This window comes from Polypterus senegalus, chromosome 14 (assembly GCF_016835505.1).
Source record: "Polypterus senegalus isolate Bchr_013 chromosome 14, ASM1683550v1, whole genome shotgun sequence".
Lineage (NCBI taxonomy): Eukaryota > Metazoa > Chordata > Cladistia > Polypteriformes > Polypteridae > Polypterus > Polypterus senegalus.
The window spans coordinates 35357949-35373789 of NC_053167.1; the positions used below are offsets into that span (position 1 = coordinate 35357949).

Genomic DNA, 15841 nt, shown 5'->3' on the forward strand with positions numbered 1-15841 from the left:
GTATGCCTTATAATTGAGTTGCTTCATTTTGTACTGATTATGATTTACCCCTACATCTGTAACAGACAACTCATCCATGTTTTAGTGCTACGTTGAGTGTAATGAGAGTTTGTAAAATGCGAGTCACTGCTTCAAAGTCGTGTGCTATGAAGTGAATATCTTTAGTAGTAGTGCTAATGTGTGCAGAGTACAATCAAAGTCTTACTTGCATTTCCGACCAACAAGCAACAAATCACCACACTCTAACTACCATGATTTGTTTAACAGGAAACACTGAAAATATTTATAGTTTCTACAAAATGCCCTTATTATATTAGACAAAATACAACGAAATAGTAAAGAGGTCAATGATTTAACTCTGTTCATCCTGTTTAAATTGTAAAATCTGACTTGCGAACTAATATTTAATTCATCCACAAAGACTTTGCAATGTGAGGACTGGCTTCTGATTAAGTGACTGAAAACCTGAGACTGAGTACCCCTGGCCTAGGTTGTAATTAGCCAGTGTTACTTCTGTTTTGAGAAATGCTAAATATTCAAAATAAATGACAAGCCACAGCATGTGCCAAAGACAAGGAATTGTTCTTACTGTCCTTTTAGTGCCATACAGGAAAAGTTTGTTTACCTCGAAATTCTCAAAAGGTGGGAATTTAAAGGTGGTGGATAAATGCTTTAAAGATCTGCACATTTGCATTCATGTCAGTTCATGGTTTTCTAACTTGTGATAAGGTGCGTGAATGCAGCTTTCACCTTTCAGTTTGTCTTTTCATTTCCGTCTGGCTTATTTACAGCTGGGCACTCTTTGCAACAGACATTCACAGTACTGCAAACAATGCCAAAATGGATGAAAAAAACATGACTAACACAGAGTGCAGAAAAGGAGTGAAAAAGAATGATAAATTGTCTTAGTGGAAATTGGAAGAATAAACCAAACTTAACTTAAGGTCATCTTTCTTTTGGTATGCTGTTCATACATTTTCAAGATAAATTATAGTCTGTATTTGAATGTTCTTGTTCTTCCATTTATCTTTGCAGTTTATCTTTACTTGACAGTGATTTCTCTGAAGAACGGATAATAACACTACAGGCACTCCTGATCCATGTGAAGGAACACATTAATTTTAGAATTCAAAGGAGTAAGGAGCACAAGCTTTGTTAGTGGACAATAGTTTCCAAGGATGCAACATTTCTGCAAAAAACAGTTAACGAAATGTGAGCCTTCAGGCACTAATTTTGAGCTGCAAATGTGAAATCTTATTTAGCGGCTGGAACAATGGTTAGTGCTGTTTCCTCTCAGCATTCTGGCCTGGTTTTGAGTACCAGACCTGTCACTGTTTGTCTATAGTTTGCATATTTTACTCATTCCCATGTAGGATTTTATGGATAATTAAGTTTTCTCTCAAATCCAAAAGACTTGTGTGTTTGGTTGATTGCTGTCTTATAATTACCGTATTTCCCTGAAAATAAGCCCTACTCCGAAAATAAGCACTCTCATGATTTTCAGGATGCTCTGTAATATAAGCCCTACCCCAAAAATAACCCTAGTCAAGATCATCAGCTGAAAAGTAAAGCGCCTAAGACCGGCTTTATACTTCACGTGACACGTGCACCTGTGGATGCTACTGCTACTGTTTACCGCTGCTGTCAGGTCAGGAGTAAGCCCTAGAAGCACATAGTGATTAACAACTGGGTTGGTTTTAAGATGACGTTTACGACGGTCTGCTTTAATGATATAGGAAACTACAAGGTTAAAGTGGACATTTCGAGATTAAAGCCGAAATGTACACCACTTTAACCACCTTAATGTCCTTAATTTTTTTCTCTGTGGCTCAAATATGCTGCTGTTGTGAAAGTGCAAAAAAACAAAAAATTCGGCACAGAAGTTGGTATGTGAGATCTTTAAAATGTATTGTGTCATTACGTTAGGGAATATGCGGTGCTTGAATATAAAAATACCACAAATGCATTTTGCTTCACCACATCGAACAAGTCATCAAACTTCGAAGCAGGCACATCGATCCCGGAGGATTCTAAAAGCGGCTGGAGTCTCAAGAAATTCAGGCTGGAATTCAGGGTTTGAATGTGGAGAGTTATGATGATATTCCAGAAGAAGATGACATGACTGTATTTGAATACATGTAGATTATTGTGCATGAAAAAATATAAGACATCCCCTGCAAATAAGCCCTATTGGATCTTTTGAAGTAAAAACTAATATAATACGGTAGTCTGGTGTGTGAACAAGTCAATGTATTTGTCACCAGTTCAGAGTTAGTTTCTTACTTGCACAAGCTGCCCCCTGTATTGGTTAAAGTAACCTGCAACTGTAAAATTGGATCAGGTGGATTTGCAAAACGGATGACCATATTTTTTAATTTACTGAAATTTCACCTTTAATTTTTATAATCATTTCAGTTTTATAGGGATATTATTATGTGTAGAGAATGAAGTGAAATTCTTACTTGCAAGTACTAATCAACATGTAGTAATAATATGCCTCTGTTGTTTCTCTTTATATGTATATGATTGATACCTTAGGAGATTTTGACAGATCATGGTACGCTTTCCGCAATTCATACACAATTCATGAAAGAATTGTGTAAAAAAAAAAAATCAAAAACTAAAAAACTAGGTACTGTACTACTGTTTATTATCCTCAGGCTAATGGTTTGACTGAAGATATCATAAACTGTAATAGAGATTATTAGGCATGTTCACGAGGATCCAACAACCTGGGACACTGTTACAGTTTCTTACATGGCACTACAAGCATTTGTGGGTCTAAATCCATTTAAATTCTATCTATCTATCTATCTATCTATCTATCTATCTATCTATCTATCTATCTATCTATCTAAATTGATTTTTGGGTGGGAAATGTTGAATCTTTAAAGGGAAAGCAATCTTATAACTGACCAGAAATTTTGATTGTTTGTTCAAGTTATTAGTTTATAAGAAAAACTGTTTGTTTTTCTTGATAGCAAAACAATTTCTCTACCATGAGCAAGAAAAACAAAAATAATTATATAGTAAACAGAATTCCATAAAGGCGATCATGTCCAGACCATTCATCACAAGTATTTGGCTGTTGCATCGAAGAGGAATGAGTAAATACTGTAAATTATAAAGTTAACATACCTGGATGAAGTAAACCCCTTCAAATACTATGTATGAACGTTAAAAGGAATGGCGTGACCTGAAACAAATGTTTATCACTTCAGCTGAAATTTCTGATGAACCTGACATTTCTGTAGGTGATGATTTATCTGACACATAAAAAGACAGATACTGTCACTTATCCAAAGTAAGCGTAAAATATATTTCCATCTCTAACTGTGTTGCTAAACATAAAATAACAACAGAGTTTGGTGTTAAGTTCTGAATGCATCTGGAGCTCAGGGTACATTCAGTTGTTAGGAGGCTAAACAACTGCTTGAATTAGGAATAATCCATGAAAGCTGAAAACAGTGGAGTAGTCCAATTGGAGTGCTTCCTAAAACAGATGGAAGCTTACATTTCTGTATACATTTTAGGCAGCTGAATAAAGTTTCTAAATTTGTTGCATTCCTGACACCCTGTGTAAATGCGTTATTGGGAAACATTAGTTTTAAGAATCTTACATCTCTATAGATGTAATTTAGAGATAATGGCCTGTCAAGGAAACCAAAAAACTGCATTCTCCCATCCCAGATGTTTTATTCAAGTGTGTTAGCTTTTCACCTGGACCTCATTGTACTCCAATATGATGGATTATGAACTAATTCTGAATTCTCTAGTGCTTATCTTCATGATCATGTAATTTTTTAGAAATGATTGGGATTCCCATTTAACATGCCTTCAGGCAAGGCAAGACCAATTTTGTGAAATGCTATTTAACTGAAACCCCCCCAAAATGTAAATTGGATATGTCAAAACTTAATTAGATTGTTTACCCTTTGGGTAATTGTTTAATTAAACAACAAATGTAGAACACCGGTGAAGTACTCGTGTCCTCGATGGGCAACACAAAAGGAAGTTTGTGCTTACTTAGGATTTTCCAGTTATTACAGATGATTCATTCTGAATTTTACTGCTTGTGTTCTCCCTTAAACTAACTTAACAAGGTTGAAAGATTCACAGTATGGTGTGGACTGATGCTTGTGAAAAAGCTTTTACAAATCTAAAAAAAAAGTTTCTCCATACCCTGAACTCTGAAACCCAGAAATCTCAAAGGATTTTATTTTGCACAGAGTGCCAGTTTTTTCAAATTGGTTGCTGTTTAATTTCAGGTTGCTGATCAACAAGAACACCTAAGCACATTTTTAAGCCATAAATTGTTGCTGAGATAATATATGTTGTAATTATTCTGTTATTGAAAAGGAGTGTCTGGTAGTAAAATGGGCAGTTGAAATGCTCCATTATTACTCCTGGGAATGAAGGTTTATATTGGTTATCAATCACGGTCATGACTCTATACTTATAAAGACATTAATTCAAGGCTCATTAGATGGTTTCTTCCTTTGCAGCCTTTTACATTTTCAGTCCAACACCATCCCAGTAGACAGTACATTAACACAAGCTGGCACAACCTGTCACATAGAGTTATACTATTTAAACAAGTGAATAAAACTGCAGAGAGGATGTGAACCATGTTGTGGAGAAAGCTGCACTTTCACTTTCTAGGTATGATACAATTACAAATAAAACATACTGTAACGATCTGGGAAAGAAAGTGCCACTGGGCAGAGTGTTTAATTATAAATAGTTAAAAGAAAAAAAAAGGGGGGGGGGGCGTTTAGAAACAACTGCCACTCTTAATAAAACAGCCTCTGGGGTGCTGGGAAGGTGGGATGCTTGTATGTGGGTTGGGTTTTTTGTTGTGGGCTGTGTTTTGCTGTTTTTTTTTCTGCTTCTTGTCCTGACTACGTTGTTGTTGCTCGGTTTTTTGTTAAAAAGTAGGAAGGAGAGTGAATAAAAACAATTAATTGCCGCCACTTGCCTGCGGGATTTATTTGCCCGTCTGGGAAAGGGATATTACACTGGTGTCAGAAGCGGGACGAGGCATCCCATTGAGACATCTGTTGCAAGAAACAGAGGACGTGAAAATAGCGGACAAAGAATTTCCCCCTCCACCTTGGTGGTTACTGCAGTGCAAAGAAGAACCCGAGGTCAAACATGAAGAACTGAGAGGCGCGAGGGAAAGGCATGATTTACCAAGGTTGAAACCGGGATGCTACGACAGGATGGGCAGCTGGGAAGATTTTGGAACAGGTTTGAAGTTGTTGCAGAGGCGAATAAGTGGGGAGTCAAGGATAGAGCAGTGCAGTTGGTGGCGGCGTTGGAAGGGGAGGCTTTGAAAATCCTTGAGGATGTTCCGCGGGAGGATTTAACAGACTTAGGGCTGCTTTTAAAGGCCATTGAGCGTCGTTTCGGGAGGACAGAAACCATATTAGGACTGCAAAAGCAACTGCACGAACGAACTCGGAGGTCTGGAGAACGTCTAGGAACATTTGCCGTGGAAGTGCAGGGACTGGTGGGGCGAGCCTATGCACATTTCCCCCGCAGGGTCCGGGATGAATTGGCATGTGACGAATTTCTCCGTGGACTTGAACCTAAAGCGTTGCGCCACCACGCTCAACTTGCCCGACCAGCAACTCTAGAAGTGGCCCTTGAGCGGGCTGTAGAGTTTGAATTGGTATGTGAGGGGGAATCAACTTGTACAGAGGGTCGGGAGAGGGAGCGGGTAAGGGTGTGCCGCCAGCCACCGCGCGACTATGTGTTGTGTCTGGGAGAGGAACCCTCAGGAGGAACTCCCCCGGTGGGACTAAACCTTATGAGAACATCAGCTACGGCCGCTACACCACCTACTTGCTGGCGCTGTGGCCAACCCGGGCATCTTCGTCGATTTTGTCCTTTCCGTCCAGCAACTATTCTGGGCTCCAAAGAAATGTCGGGAAACGGCCAGGGTTCGGAGTAAGCGGGACATTTCCGGACCCTTTAGTGCAACTGACAACAAATGCGGGCTGGGGCGACTCGGTGATCCCGGTGGGACAGCTGGGCTGTGGAGATTATTGTCATTTGCCTATTCGAATTTGGGACACTGATGTGAAGTCTTTGATAGATACCGGGGCTATGTCTACTGTAGTGCGATGTGATCTGCTAACTAAAACTGTTCCCTACAAGCCATTCCCGCCAATTTGTTACTGCCACGGGGGAGCATGCTGTGATGGAGGGCCGGACCACCGCTCTTCTAAGAATAGCAGGACATGATGTATTGGAGGAATTTGGAGACTGTTTCGCCACCTCTTCTAAGGACATCGGGCGAACTCACCTCGTCCACCATCGACACGGGAGATGCGCACCCGATCAAACAGCATCCGCGGCGCATTCCCCTGGCACGACAGATCGAGGCAGATCGGTTGGTACTTGAGATGTTGAATTCTGGCATTATTGAACCATCAGATTCTCCTTGGAGCTCCCCTGTTGTTTTAGTTAAAAAGAAATCAGGAGAATGGCGTTTCTGTGTTGACTACCGCCGGTTGAATGCAGTTACGCGAAAAGATTCGTATCCGCTTCCTAGAATCGACGAGGCCCTTGATCTGGTGTCTGGATCGCATTGGTTCTCCACGCTAGATTTGAGAAGTGGCTACTGGCAGGTGGAGTTAGCCCCGTAAGTCAAGGAAAAAACTGCATTTTCAACCGGGGGTGGGTTTTGGCAGTTTCGACGATGTGATGGCACATGGACCCACGTTTGAAACTGCTTTGCACTCCCTTAGAACCATACTAGCGAAATTGCGAGAAGCAGGACTTAAGCTACACCCTGATAAGTGCCAATTGCTGCGCCGAGAAGTCACCTACTTGGGACACTGAGTAAGTGGAAGGGGGGTGGCCACAGAAGACAGCAAGACTCCAGCAAGCGATCCGTGACTGGCCGACTCCAGTTAATGTAGGGCAAACCCGGGGGTTCCTCGGATTGGCATCCTACTATCGCCGTTTTGTTCCTGGGTTCGCTACGGTGGCTGCTCCCCTTCACCGGCTAACAAAGAAGGGTCAGTATTTCCACTGGGGAGCAGAGGAACAGTCCGCTTTACAAGCTCTGAAAGATACCTTATGCCAGGCTCCCATCTTAGCCCCACCTGACCCTGCCCTGCCTTTTGTTTTAGACACGGATGCCAGCAATGTAGGTCTAGGTGCTGTCTTGTCACAACCATACTCCCAGGAAGAACGAGTAGTTGCTTATTTCAGCCGAGCCCTAAGCAAAGAAGAAAGAAACTACTGTGTCACACGGAGAGAGCTCCTGGCAGTAGTTGAAGCAATCCGGCATTTTCGACACTACTTACAAGGGACTGCATTTACACTGCACAGTGATCATGCATCCTTACAATGGCTAATGTCTTTTAGGGAGCCAGAGTGGCAAGTTGCAAGGTGGCTGGAATGGCTACAGTCGTTTCAGTTTGAAATCCAACATCGCCGGGGGGGTCAACATCACAACGCAGATGCGCTATCCTGCAGGCCATGTGCTCAGACAAACTGTGACTACTGCCGCCGTCAGGAGGACCAAGAACGAACAGGGGAGGTGAGACACAGTTGCTCATTGTTAGCGCTGTCTAAGAGACAATGTGATTGGGGGTTTTGGCAGAACCAGAATCCAGAGATAAAGAAAGTTAGAGCCTGGGTGACAGACAATCACCGACCTAGTTGGGAGAAGGTAGCCCCAGAGGATATGACTGTTAAGGGTCTCTGGGCCCAGTGGGACAATTTGACCATTCGGGATGGGGTGCTGATGAGAAGATGGCGAGCCCCTGCCACTGGAGAGATCACTTGGCAGGTGATAGTGCCAAAGGGGAAACAGGATGATGTTCTTAAGTCGGTGCATGGGGGTGTGGGGTCTGGCCACTTTGGGGTTAGTAAGACGCTGAAGCGGCTCTGACAGATGTTTTACTGGGGGCAGCGCCGACGAGATGTTGAAGATCACTGCCGCCGTTGCGATGTGTGCACTGCGCGAAAAGGGCACCCTGAACAATCAGTTGCCCCCCTTCAACAATATCAAGTCGGTCTGCCTATGGAGCGGGTTGGAATAGACATATTGGGGCCTTTTCCCCGTTCACGTCAGGGAAATAGGTACATCCTTGTTGGGGTAGACTAGTTCTCCAAGTGGCCGGAGGCGTACCCTATTCCTAGCCAAGATACGGAAACCGTGGCTACTGCCCTAGTTGAAGGCATGTTTAGTAGGTTTGGCATGCCGCTAGAACTCCATTCAGACCAGGGGCCTCATGTATAACGCCGTGCGTAGAACTCGCACTATAACATGGCGTAAGCACAAAAGCCGAAATGTGCTTACACACAGAAAAATCCAGATGCAGGAATCTGTGCGTACTCTAACTTCCACGTTCTTCCGCTACATAAATCCCGATCAGCGTGAAAACTAACGCTCGTGCACGCGCTTTATGTAACGCCCCAACTCCTCCCAGAATTACGCCTCTTTGAATATGCAAAATAATATAAATCGCCCTTAAGCGCAGCCTTCTGTGAAAAGACAATGGGAAAAGCACGGGGGAAATGTAAGAATTTCAGCGAATACCAAGTGGAGGCAAAGGAAAAACATACTATTTGTTCAAATAAACCATGGTATTATCAACAAAATGAAGTTGATCGAGTGACATAGCGTGTTGGAGAAACTTGAAAGCTCACGTTTTATTTGTCCGTCTGAGATATTACAATACTTTCTCACAAACATAAGCCAGAAAGATGCAGGATCAGTTGAACGTCTTAATATGCAAGTCTCATATCTCACTATAGCATAAGTGCTTGTTTCTTCTGTCCCAGGCTGGGATGCCTCTGTCTTTAAGATCTGTGTGGAAAGCATGGTCCCTTCCTAAAACTTCAAAGAAGTTGAATGAATGAAATCAGCTCTGTGGAAAATAAAATGAATCAATTTGTTGACAAAGATTAACTGTTCTATTTTTGTGCTTTTAAGTCTATTTTTTAACTCTTGGATAAATTATGCTTTATCCCAATTTTGAAATACTGTACACTACAGTTCAAAAGTTTTAGAACACCTCAATTTTTCAAGTTTTTCTTCAAATTTAATCAGCTGAAATGCAATGAATGATCTAAAATGGGGAAACGGCAAGCAGTAAACTGGTAGAGATTTAAATTTTAAATTCAGGTTAGTGAAAACTGAAAAAGGGAAATATCAGAACATTACAAATGGGCCTTCTTCAGAGAACAACTAGTTGGTTCCAAACTACAAATGGTCTGCAACAATAAAAGTAAATTAAGCAATTTGAAGCAAACAATTTGCACAGGTGTCCCAGCTTCTGTTGATTACTTAAAAACCCTCTGTCTGCCTTAAAGCAGAGTTGGAACAGACTATCTTACTACACTCACTGAAGTACTACTTGGACAATATTCCAGTGATAATGGTAAGAAAACATCATTAACTAATGAAATGAGACAGAGCATTATTTCCTTTACAAATGCTGGCCTTTCATTAAGAGAAATTGCAAAAAAAAAAAAAAAAATCAAAATGTCAGAGAGTACGGTGTTCTACACAATCCAAATGTATTTGGAAACTAGAAGAAACTCTGATAGTTAGAGGTCCTATTCAAACAAGTTTCTGGGGGTCATCAGCTTGTGTGATACGTACCTCACAGCCAGTGACGTGTGGTGAGGTTCATGGCTGGTGAGGCACTGAATCCTTCAGAGACAGATTTACAAATAAATGAACCCAAAAGAGTAGCTTATTCATAATTCAACTGGCAGCATGCACATTGACTGCTGATTATGTTTCATATCTCATCAACATTCTTTACACACACATAGGTAAGTTACATATTTGGCTAAGAAAGAACGTTACATTTATAGCAGTGAGAGAGAGCAGAGAGAGCACATTTGCTCTGCACCCTCCGTGTGTTCCAAATTTGCCATTGCAGTTCCTCAATTCATACTCATACAACACAAATGAAAGTATAGAGTGGTGTATAAAAAATGGATTTCAATTTTGACCTTAATTGAAATATTTAGTTGTTTTTAAAGCTTTTAATTCTGATGCTATAATCAATTTTAATATAGACTGTTCAACAAAAGGATAACAAGAAAAACAAAAAATATTCAATTTAAGGTCAAAATTATTTTATAAATATTGGATTGTTTTTCCCTAGTCTGATCCAATTTTTTATAAAATTGAAAACGTTTATGGTCTTACCTTTATTTGTAAATGAAATCCATGCTCCTATCCTTCTCCACAAAAATGTCTGTCACTTTCTTGTAGAAGTCCTCTTTATTTTCCTTTAGTTTTAAAGGTCTTAATCTTCCATTTTGGCAGTCATTCGAAACAAAAAATAAAAATAAATGGACTGCTGGAGTGCACTTGACATTCTGATATCGCTAACTTATCAGCTCCTCTGCATAGAAGAACAGCAGCAACAACCCAGTGTGTGAGGGAGAGCACAGTTCGAGGTGTGGTGTGGCTCGTCGCTACCGCACCTCATGTTTCTCCCGTGTATTTAAACAGGAAATGAGACAATTCAGCGATTTTGACTATACAAATGATCAAAACTATTGGAATCAAACAGAAAACAAATTTATAGCACAGACCAGTGGACATATTTATTTTATGTTATCATTATTAGTTTTTTTTACTTTTCATGATGACTGCCTCCCCGACCGCACGTTCCTGCTCACAGCACAACAGGTTCAAGCCTAGCTTAGCAGTGATTGATAAAAGCAAGTTTCAGTTTCTGCTGTGAAGAGGAGACTTTATCCAGTCTGTAGTAGTCCATAGCCGGTATTTCAAGGCCATTTATTGTCCTTTAAGAAATGGCTTTTTTACTGCCACTCGCCCCATAGTGTGGTGTTGCAATTAAGGCTTTGGACTTCAAACCCTGAGGCTGTGGGTTCAGATCCCACTACTGACATTGTGTGACTCTAAGCAAGTCACTTGACCTGTCTGTGTTCCAACTGGAAAACCAAAAGTAAAGTAAACAATTGTATCATAATTTGTTGTAAGTCGCCTTGGATAAAGGAGTCAGCCAAATAAATAAATGTAAAGTATAATCACGATTCATTAGTTTGTCTTAAAATACCAGGTTAAGCACGAGTTTCAGAATTTTCACCCATCAATGAATATTATTGCCTAATGTAATTTGCTATTCCAGTGAAAGTAAAGATAAATTTGGTATCAACATCCACAAGCAACCAGGTGATTTTTTTTAAGACTTTGTTTCTCCTTTTTTTTACAGCTGATTTTGTGAAACTGCCTTCTGAAATGCCTCCTCTGTGTAAACTGCTGGTGTCCTGTCTACCTTTGTTCGCTTCCCACATTTTTGAAGTTGTTTGTGAAGGTAATGCCATTTTATTTTGGATTGTATCTCAGAAAAAGAAATGTCTCCATTATGTTACCTTATACATGGTATCTCTGCGCTGACTGTAATGAAAAAGATTTGGTCAGAAGATGTAAGGCCTAATGGATTGTGTTACTGGTGTTTGATGGGTGACATTTTTCAGCTGTTCCACGTGTTTTCTTTAAAGTTTTCTGAGAAAAGCACGTTTGACAACATTATCTTACCTTCCTTTAAATATGGCAGCATGACACCTCACAGTTACATTGCCTTTTGTCAAGAGAAGAATCATTTCAAGTATTATGAGGGCAGACAGTAGACGTACCTTTCTGTTCTGATCTTCCTCATTCTTATTGGCAACCTTAATAATCAAACTTTATTTTTCTGACACTGCTCTGTAGTTAATACTGTCACAAGGCATTTTACTTTTTCATGCTGATATTTCAATTTCTACTTTTGCTTTGTAATGTTGAAATGGAAGGTGTACAAGTTATTTGATCTGAGTCATATACAGTTAGTCAGTGGCAGGTATTGAACCAGCAGTTTATGTGGTTTAAAATCTTTTACGTTATCCTTTAGGTCATGCAAAATGCATACATTTATACTACTAAAATATTTGCCATAAGGTCAAGCTTCACTGGTTAGTAGTTATAAGTTGCCCTCTGTGGTTTTTTTCTGGTTATTTGCTATAGCTAGCCATTACCAGTTTTCTCCAAGGTGTTTTACTGCCATAAATTTGTTGTAACACAAAGACATAAGCATAGTGAGAAGGGGAAGTGAGGCCTTCAAAGTGCCCCTCAAGACAGGCCAGGGATTTCATTGTCAGCCCAAATAAGGCTCACCCAAGTCATTTTTAACAAAAACAAACTGAATAAATTGAAATTGGAATACCGGTAAGTCAGCCTCCAGCTGGAACTTGCAGCCTTTAACCCACATGGGCCTATAAATGGGAAGCTGGTTTTCAAAGTTCAAATAAATGATAAATTTTCCATTTTCTTAACTGTGCCTTAGAACAACAACAAACAACAACAAAGAGAGAGAGAACCCCTAATAGCTCTGGCTTGTAAACAAAAGTGCAACATGAATCATATGGCCAACATATAAAACCCGAGGGAGGACCCTGCAGCAACGACATCAGGGTGGGTGCAGCTCTTGGGACTCTGCCACAAAGTATGAGGAATACCAGGACATTTAAAGAGATAAAACACAAATAACAAATGAGAGAAATAATAAAAATAAAACTCAAAATTATTGGAAAAAAAATAATAAAATAGAAAATAAATACAAGCCAGGAAAAAACTCTGACGGTAACACAACATTATTTAGATCAGAGGTCGTCAATCACGCTCCTGGAGGGCCGCAGTGGCTGCGGGTTTTCTTTCCAACTGGTTTCCTAATTAGAACTCAGTCCTTGCTGATAATGAAACGTAGTATTTATTGTTTGCCTTGTTGGTGCTTTCATTCATCCAAGAGAAGTTGTAATTGCACTATAGAGTTTCTTTACCTGAGAGCATTATCCATGTGTTTTGAGGACTAGAACAGAATTAAACTTAATTCTCCTTACAGTTACCCTCTCATTTATTTCTAAACATTTTCTTTAAACACAGACACTTTTAATGGTGCATATGCACAGGTTTAAAAGGAAGCACATTGGCTGGAGAGCTGCTGGTTTATTGGTTATCTGCATTTTATTCTTAAATAATGTCTGATTAACAAAACAAGGCAACAATTAAAATTTTAAATACAGCTGCTAAAACTAAAATAGGCAATTAAGGGTTCTGAATTGTAACAGTCAAGATAACTAAAATTAAATTAGTAGTAAATAAATGGGCTCTAATTAAAAAAATTGGTTGAAGTGGAAGCCTGTAGCCACTGTGGCACTCCAGGACTGTAATTGAGGACCTCTGATCTACAATGTAATTAAATTTGTCTTTGATGATTGAAAGTGCTAACAAGCCATATAGTTAAACACCAAGTTTCATTATTAGCAAGGACTGAGGTCTAATTGGGAAACTGGCTGGAATGAAAACCTGTAGCCACTGCGTCCCTCCAGGACCGTGATTGAGGACCCCTAATTTAGATGTTTTGCAGTTTCTACTTCAAACCTGACTCACTCTAGTAGTTCAATGCTTTTAAGCAGAACACCAGTGATAGTGAATTGATGAAGATGGTGTCAACATTGGGTTGGTTAAATCCAGGTCAAATTTGTAGTTCTTTAGGGATGTTCAATGAACACAGACTTAGACCACTTACAAATATTAAGTGAAGAATATTTTTTTTATATATCTTACATTCAGTAAGAATTTTCAAATCATTTACTTAGTTCACTTAATTAGTAAAAAAAAATGTAATATCCCTTTTTGTTATAGGATAATACTTGGAAGTTCTTGGTAATGATGGAGAGGCAGCACTTGAACCTAGGGGCCATAGTCCATAAAGGTTATGTGAATTTCACGACAAGCTGAGTTAATGCTACCCTTTGGGTACTGTGCATAGCAAAAAAAAAAATCTACCTGGATTTCAGTTTTTTTCAGTGTCGTTGGCCTTGTGCCTAACTAATACAACTCAAGACTGCCAGAAAGTAGGACCACCAAGTGATCTCAGTAGTTTTACTGAAAGTTTATCTCTGACTGGATGTATATTAGGCGGCACGGTGGCGCAGTGGTAGTGCTGCTGCCTCGCAGTTAGGAGACCCGGGTTCGCTTCCTGGGTCCTCCCTGCGTGGAGTTTGCATGTTCTCCCCGTGTCTGCGTGGGTTTCCTCCCACAATCCAAAGACATGCAGGTTAGGTGGATTGGCAATTCTAAATTGGCCTTGGTGTGTGGGTGTGTTTGTGTGTGTCCTGCGGTGGGTTGGCACCCTGCTCAGGATTGGTTCCTGCCTTGTGCCCTGTGTTGGCTGGGATTGGCTCCAGCAGACCCCTGTGTTCGGATTCAGTGGGTTAGAAAATGGATGGATGGATGTATATTACCTTCATAAGAAAATATATGACATCGAAAAGCTATTTAAAAAGTGTTGCACAGAGCCATTGTCATATGAGTAAAGGTGGCATCTCACTAGTAAAGAGGTAGTGCTGCTAAAATTTATCACAGGGATGATTTATTAGGTAGGATCAGCATTTTGGAGATAAAGAAAGGGAAATTCTAAGACTAAATTAGGCAGTTGTACATGTTTTTCCAACATCCTCATACTTGTATACACAATTTTATACTGAAGTTTGGAAAATGAAGCTAAACTAGCAGTTAGTTTCAGGTTGGACCCATGTAGGCTACAAAAATGGTGCGGATCTCCTGAGGAAAATTAGCTCTATATACTTTTTCTCCAATTTTGATCCAGCCGCAGAGCTTGGCAACCTTGGTGTTGGAAAGCTACAGCTGTTTTAACCAGGGCTCCGTCAATGGTCTAACCAGAGACTTCCTCTGGTCTTAATACATCACACTGGTTAGATTAGAATTTTGCTTTCATACTTTTAACTTTGTCTTTGAATGGATTTTCATCATGAAATAGAGAACTTATGCGTTGTTTTCTATGACTGTGTTTGTCTGCTTGTCTGCATGAAAAGCAAAGGTTCTTGTAGAAACAAAAAAAAAATCACCAAATTGTTTTCCGTACTGGGGAAATGTGTAGTTTTTTCTTTCATAGCAATGGTTGGAAATATGTGTCTCCCAGCTATTTTCTAACCTCCCACATTGATGCTCTCAGAGACTGATATTCTTTAAGCTATTGTGCTTAGCTTAAGTTATTCCTGTCTACCTTAGATTTGCTGATCAATGTAGAATTTAAAGAAATAGTTGATCATTTTTTTATCCAACAGTTTGTATTTTCCAGTTTAGAGAAAAAATAAATGTTTAAGCAACCTATAGTCAGGGGAAGTGGCACAGTGGATAATCCACTGCCTATTTTATCCAGTGCCCTTGACTCAAATTCCATGACCAGATACTGTTCATGGAGAAGTTCCATGTTTTTGTCATCTCTATGTGGGTATCCCTCCTGTATCATCTCCAGAGACAGGCAGGTTAAATTAATTATTGATTCCAAATTGGCCCCTGTGCAGGAGTGTGCATGAGTGAAGCCTTCAATAGGCTGGTGCCCAGCTAAGGGCTCTTTCTTGTCTTGCACTTAGTGCTTCTGGGTTAGGCTCTGGACCTTAACTGGATTAATCAGGTGTAAGGATGCTATGTAAACCTAAGGTTAACAGGGCGCTGAGCTCTGAAGGTTGGTGACCACAATGCTTCTGTTTTTTGTTTGCTTCAGAATGCTAGTTTGATAGTATGATAGTTTGTCTTACCAGCTACTATGCCCTTTTATTTTAGGTTATTGGGATATCTAAAGTAATTTGTATATATTTTAATCCCATACATTACAGTTAGGATGGCAATTAATATTACTTTTATATATTAATAATGTTATTTTGGTTATTACTGTCTGTTTTCTATATCATAGTTGTGATTTTCGATGCAATGAGAATATATTCATTTCCCAATTTGCTTTTACAGTTTTCAAATAATCCAGTAAAGTGT

The 15841-nt window shown here is 39.9% G+C and overlaps 1 protein-coding gene across 1 annotated transcript in view; it reads left to right on the forward strand.

Moving 5' to 3' along the window:
* Positions 1–15841, forward strand: part of LOC120514307 (collagen alpha-1(XIV) chain) — a 228986-nt gene that overhangs the window by 42463 nt on the left and 170682 nt on the right. Inside the window, exon 2 of the mRNA XM_039734634.1 lies at positions 11223–11324. Within this exon, the coding sequence (XP_039590568.1) occupies positions 11249–11324 (76 nt within the window). The 5' untranslated portion in view covers positions 11223–11248. The remainder of the gene's footprint in view (positions 1–11222; positions 11325–15841) is intronic.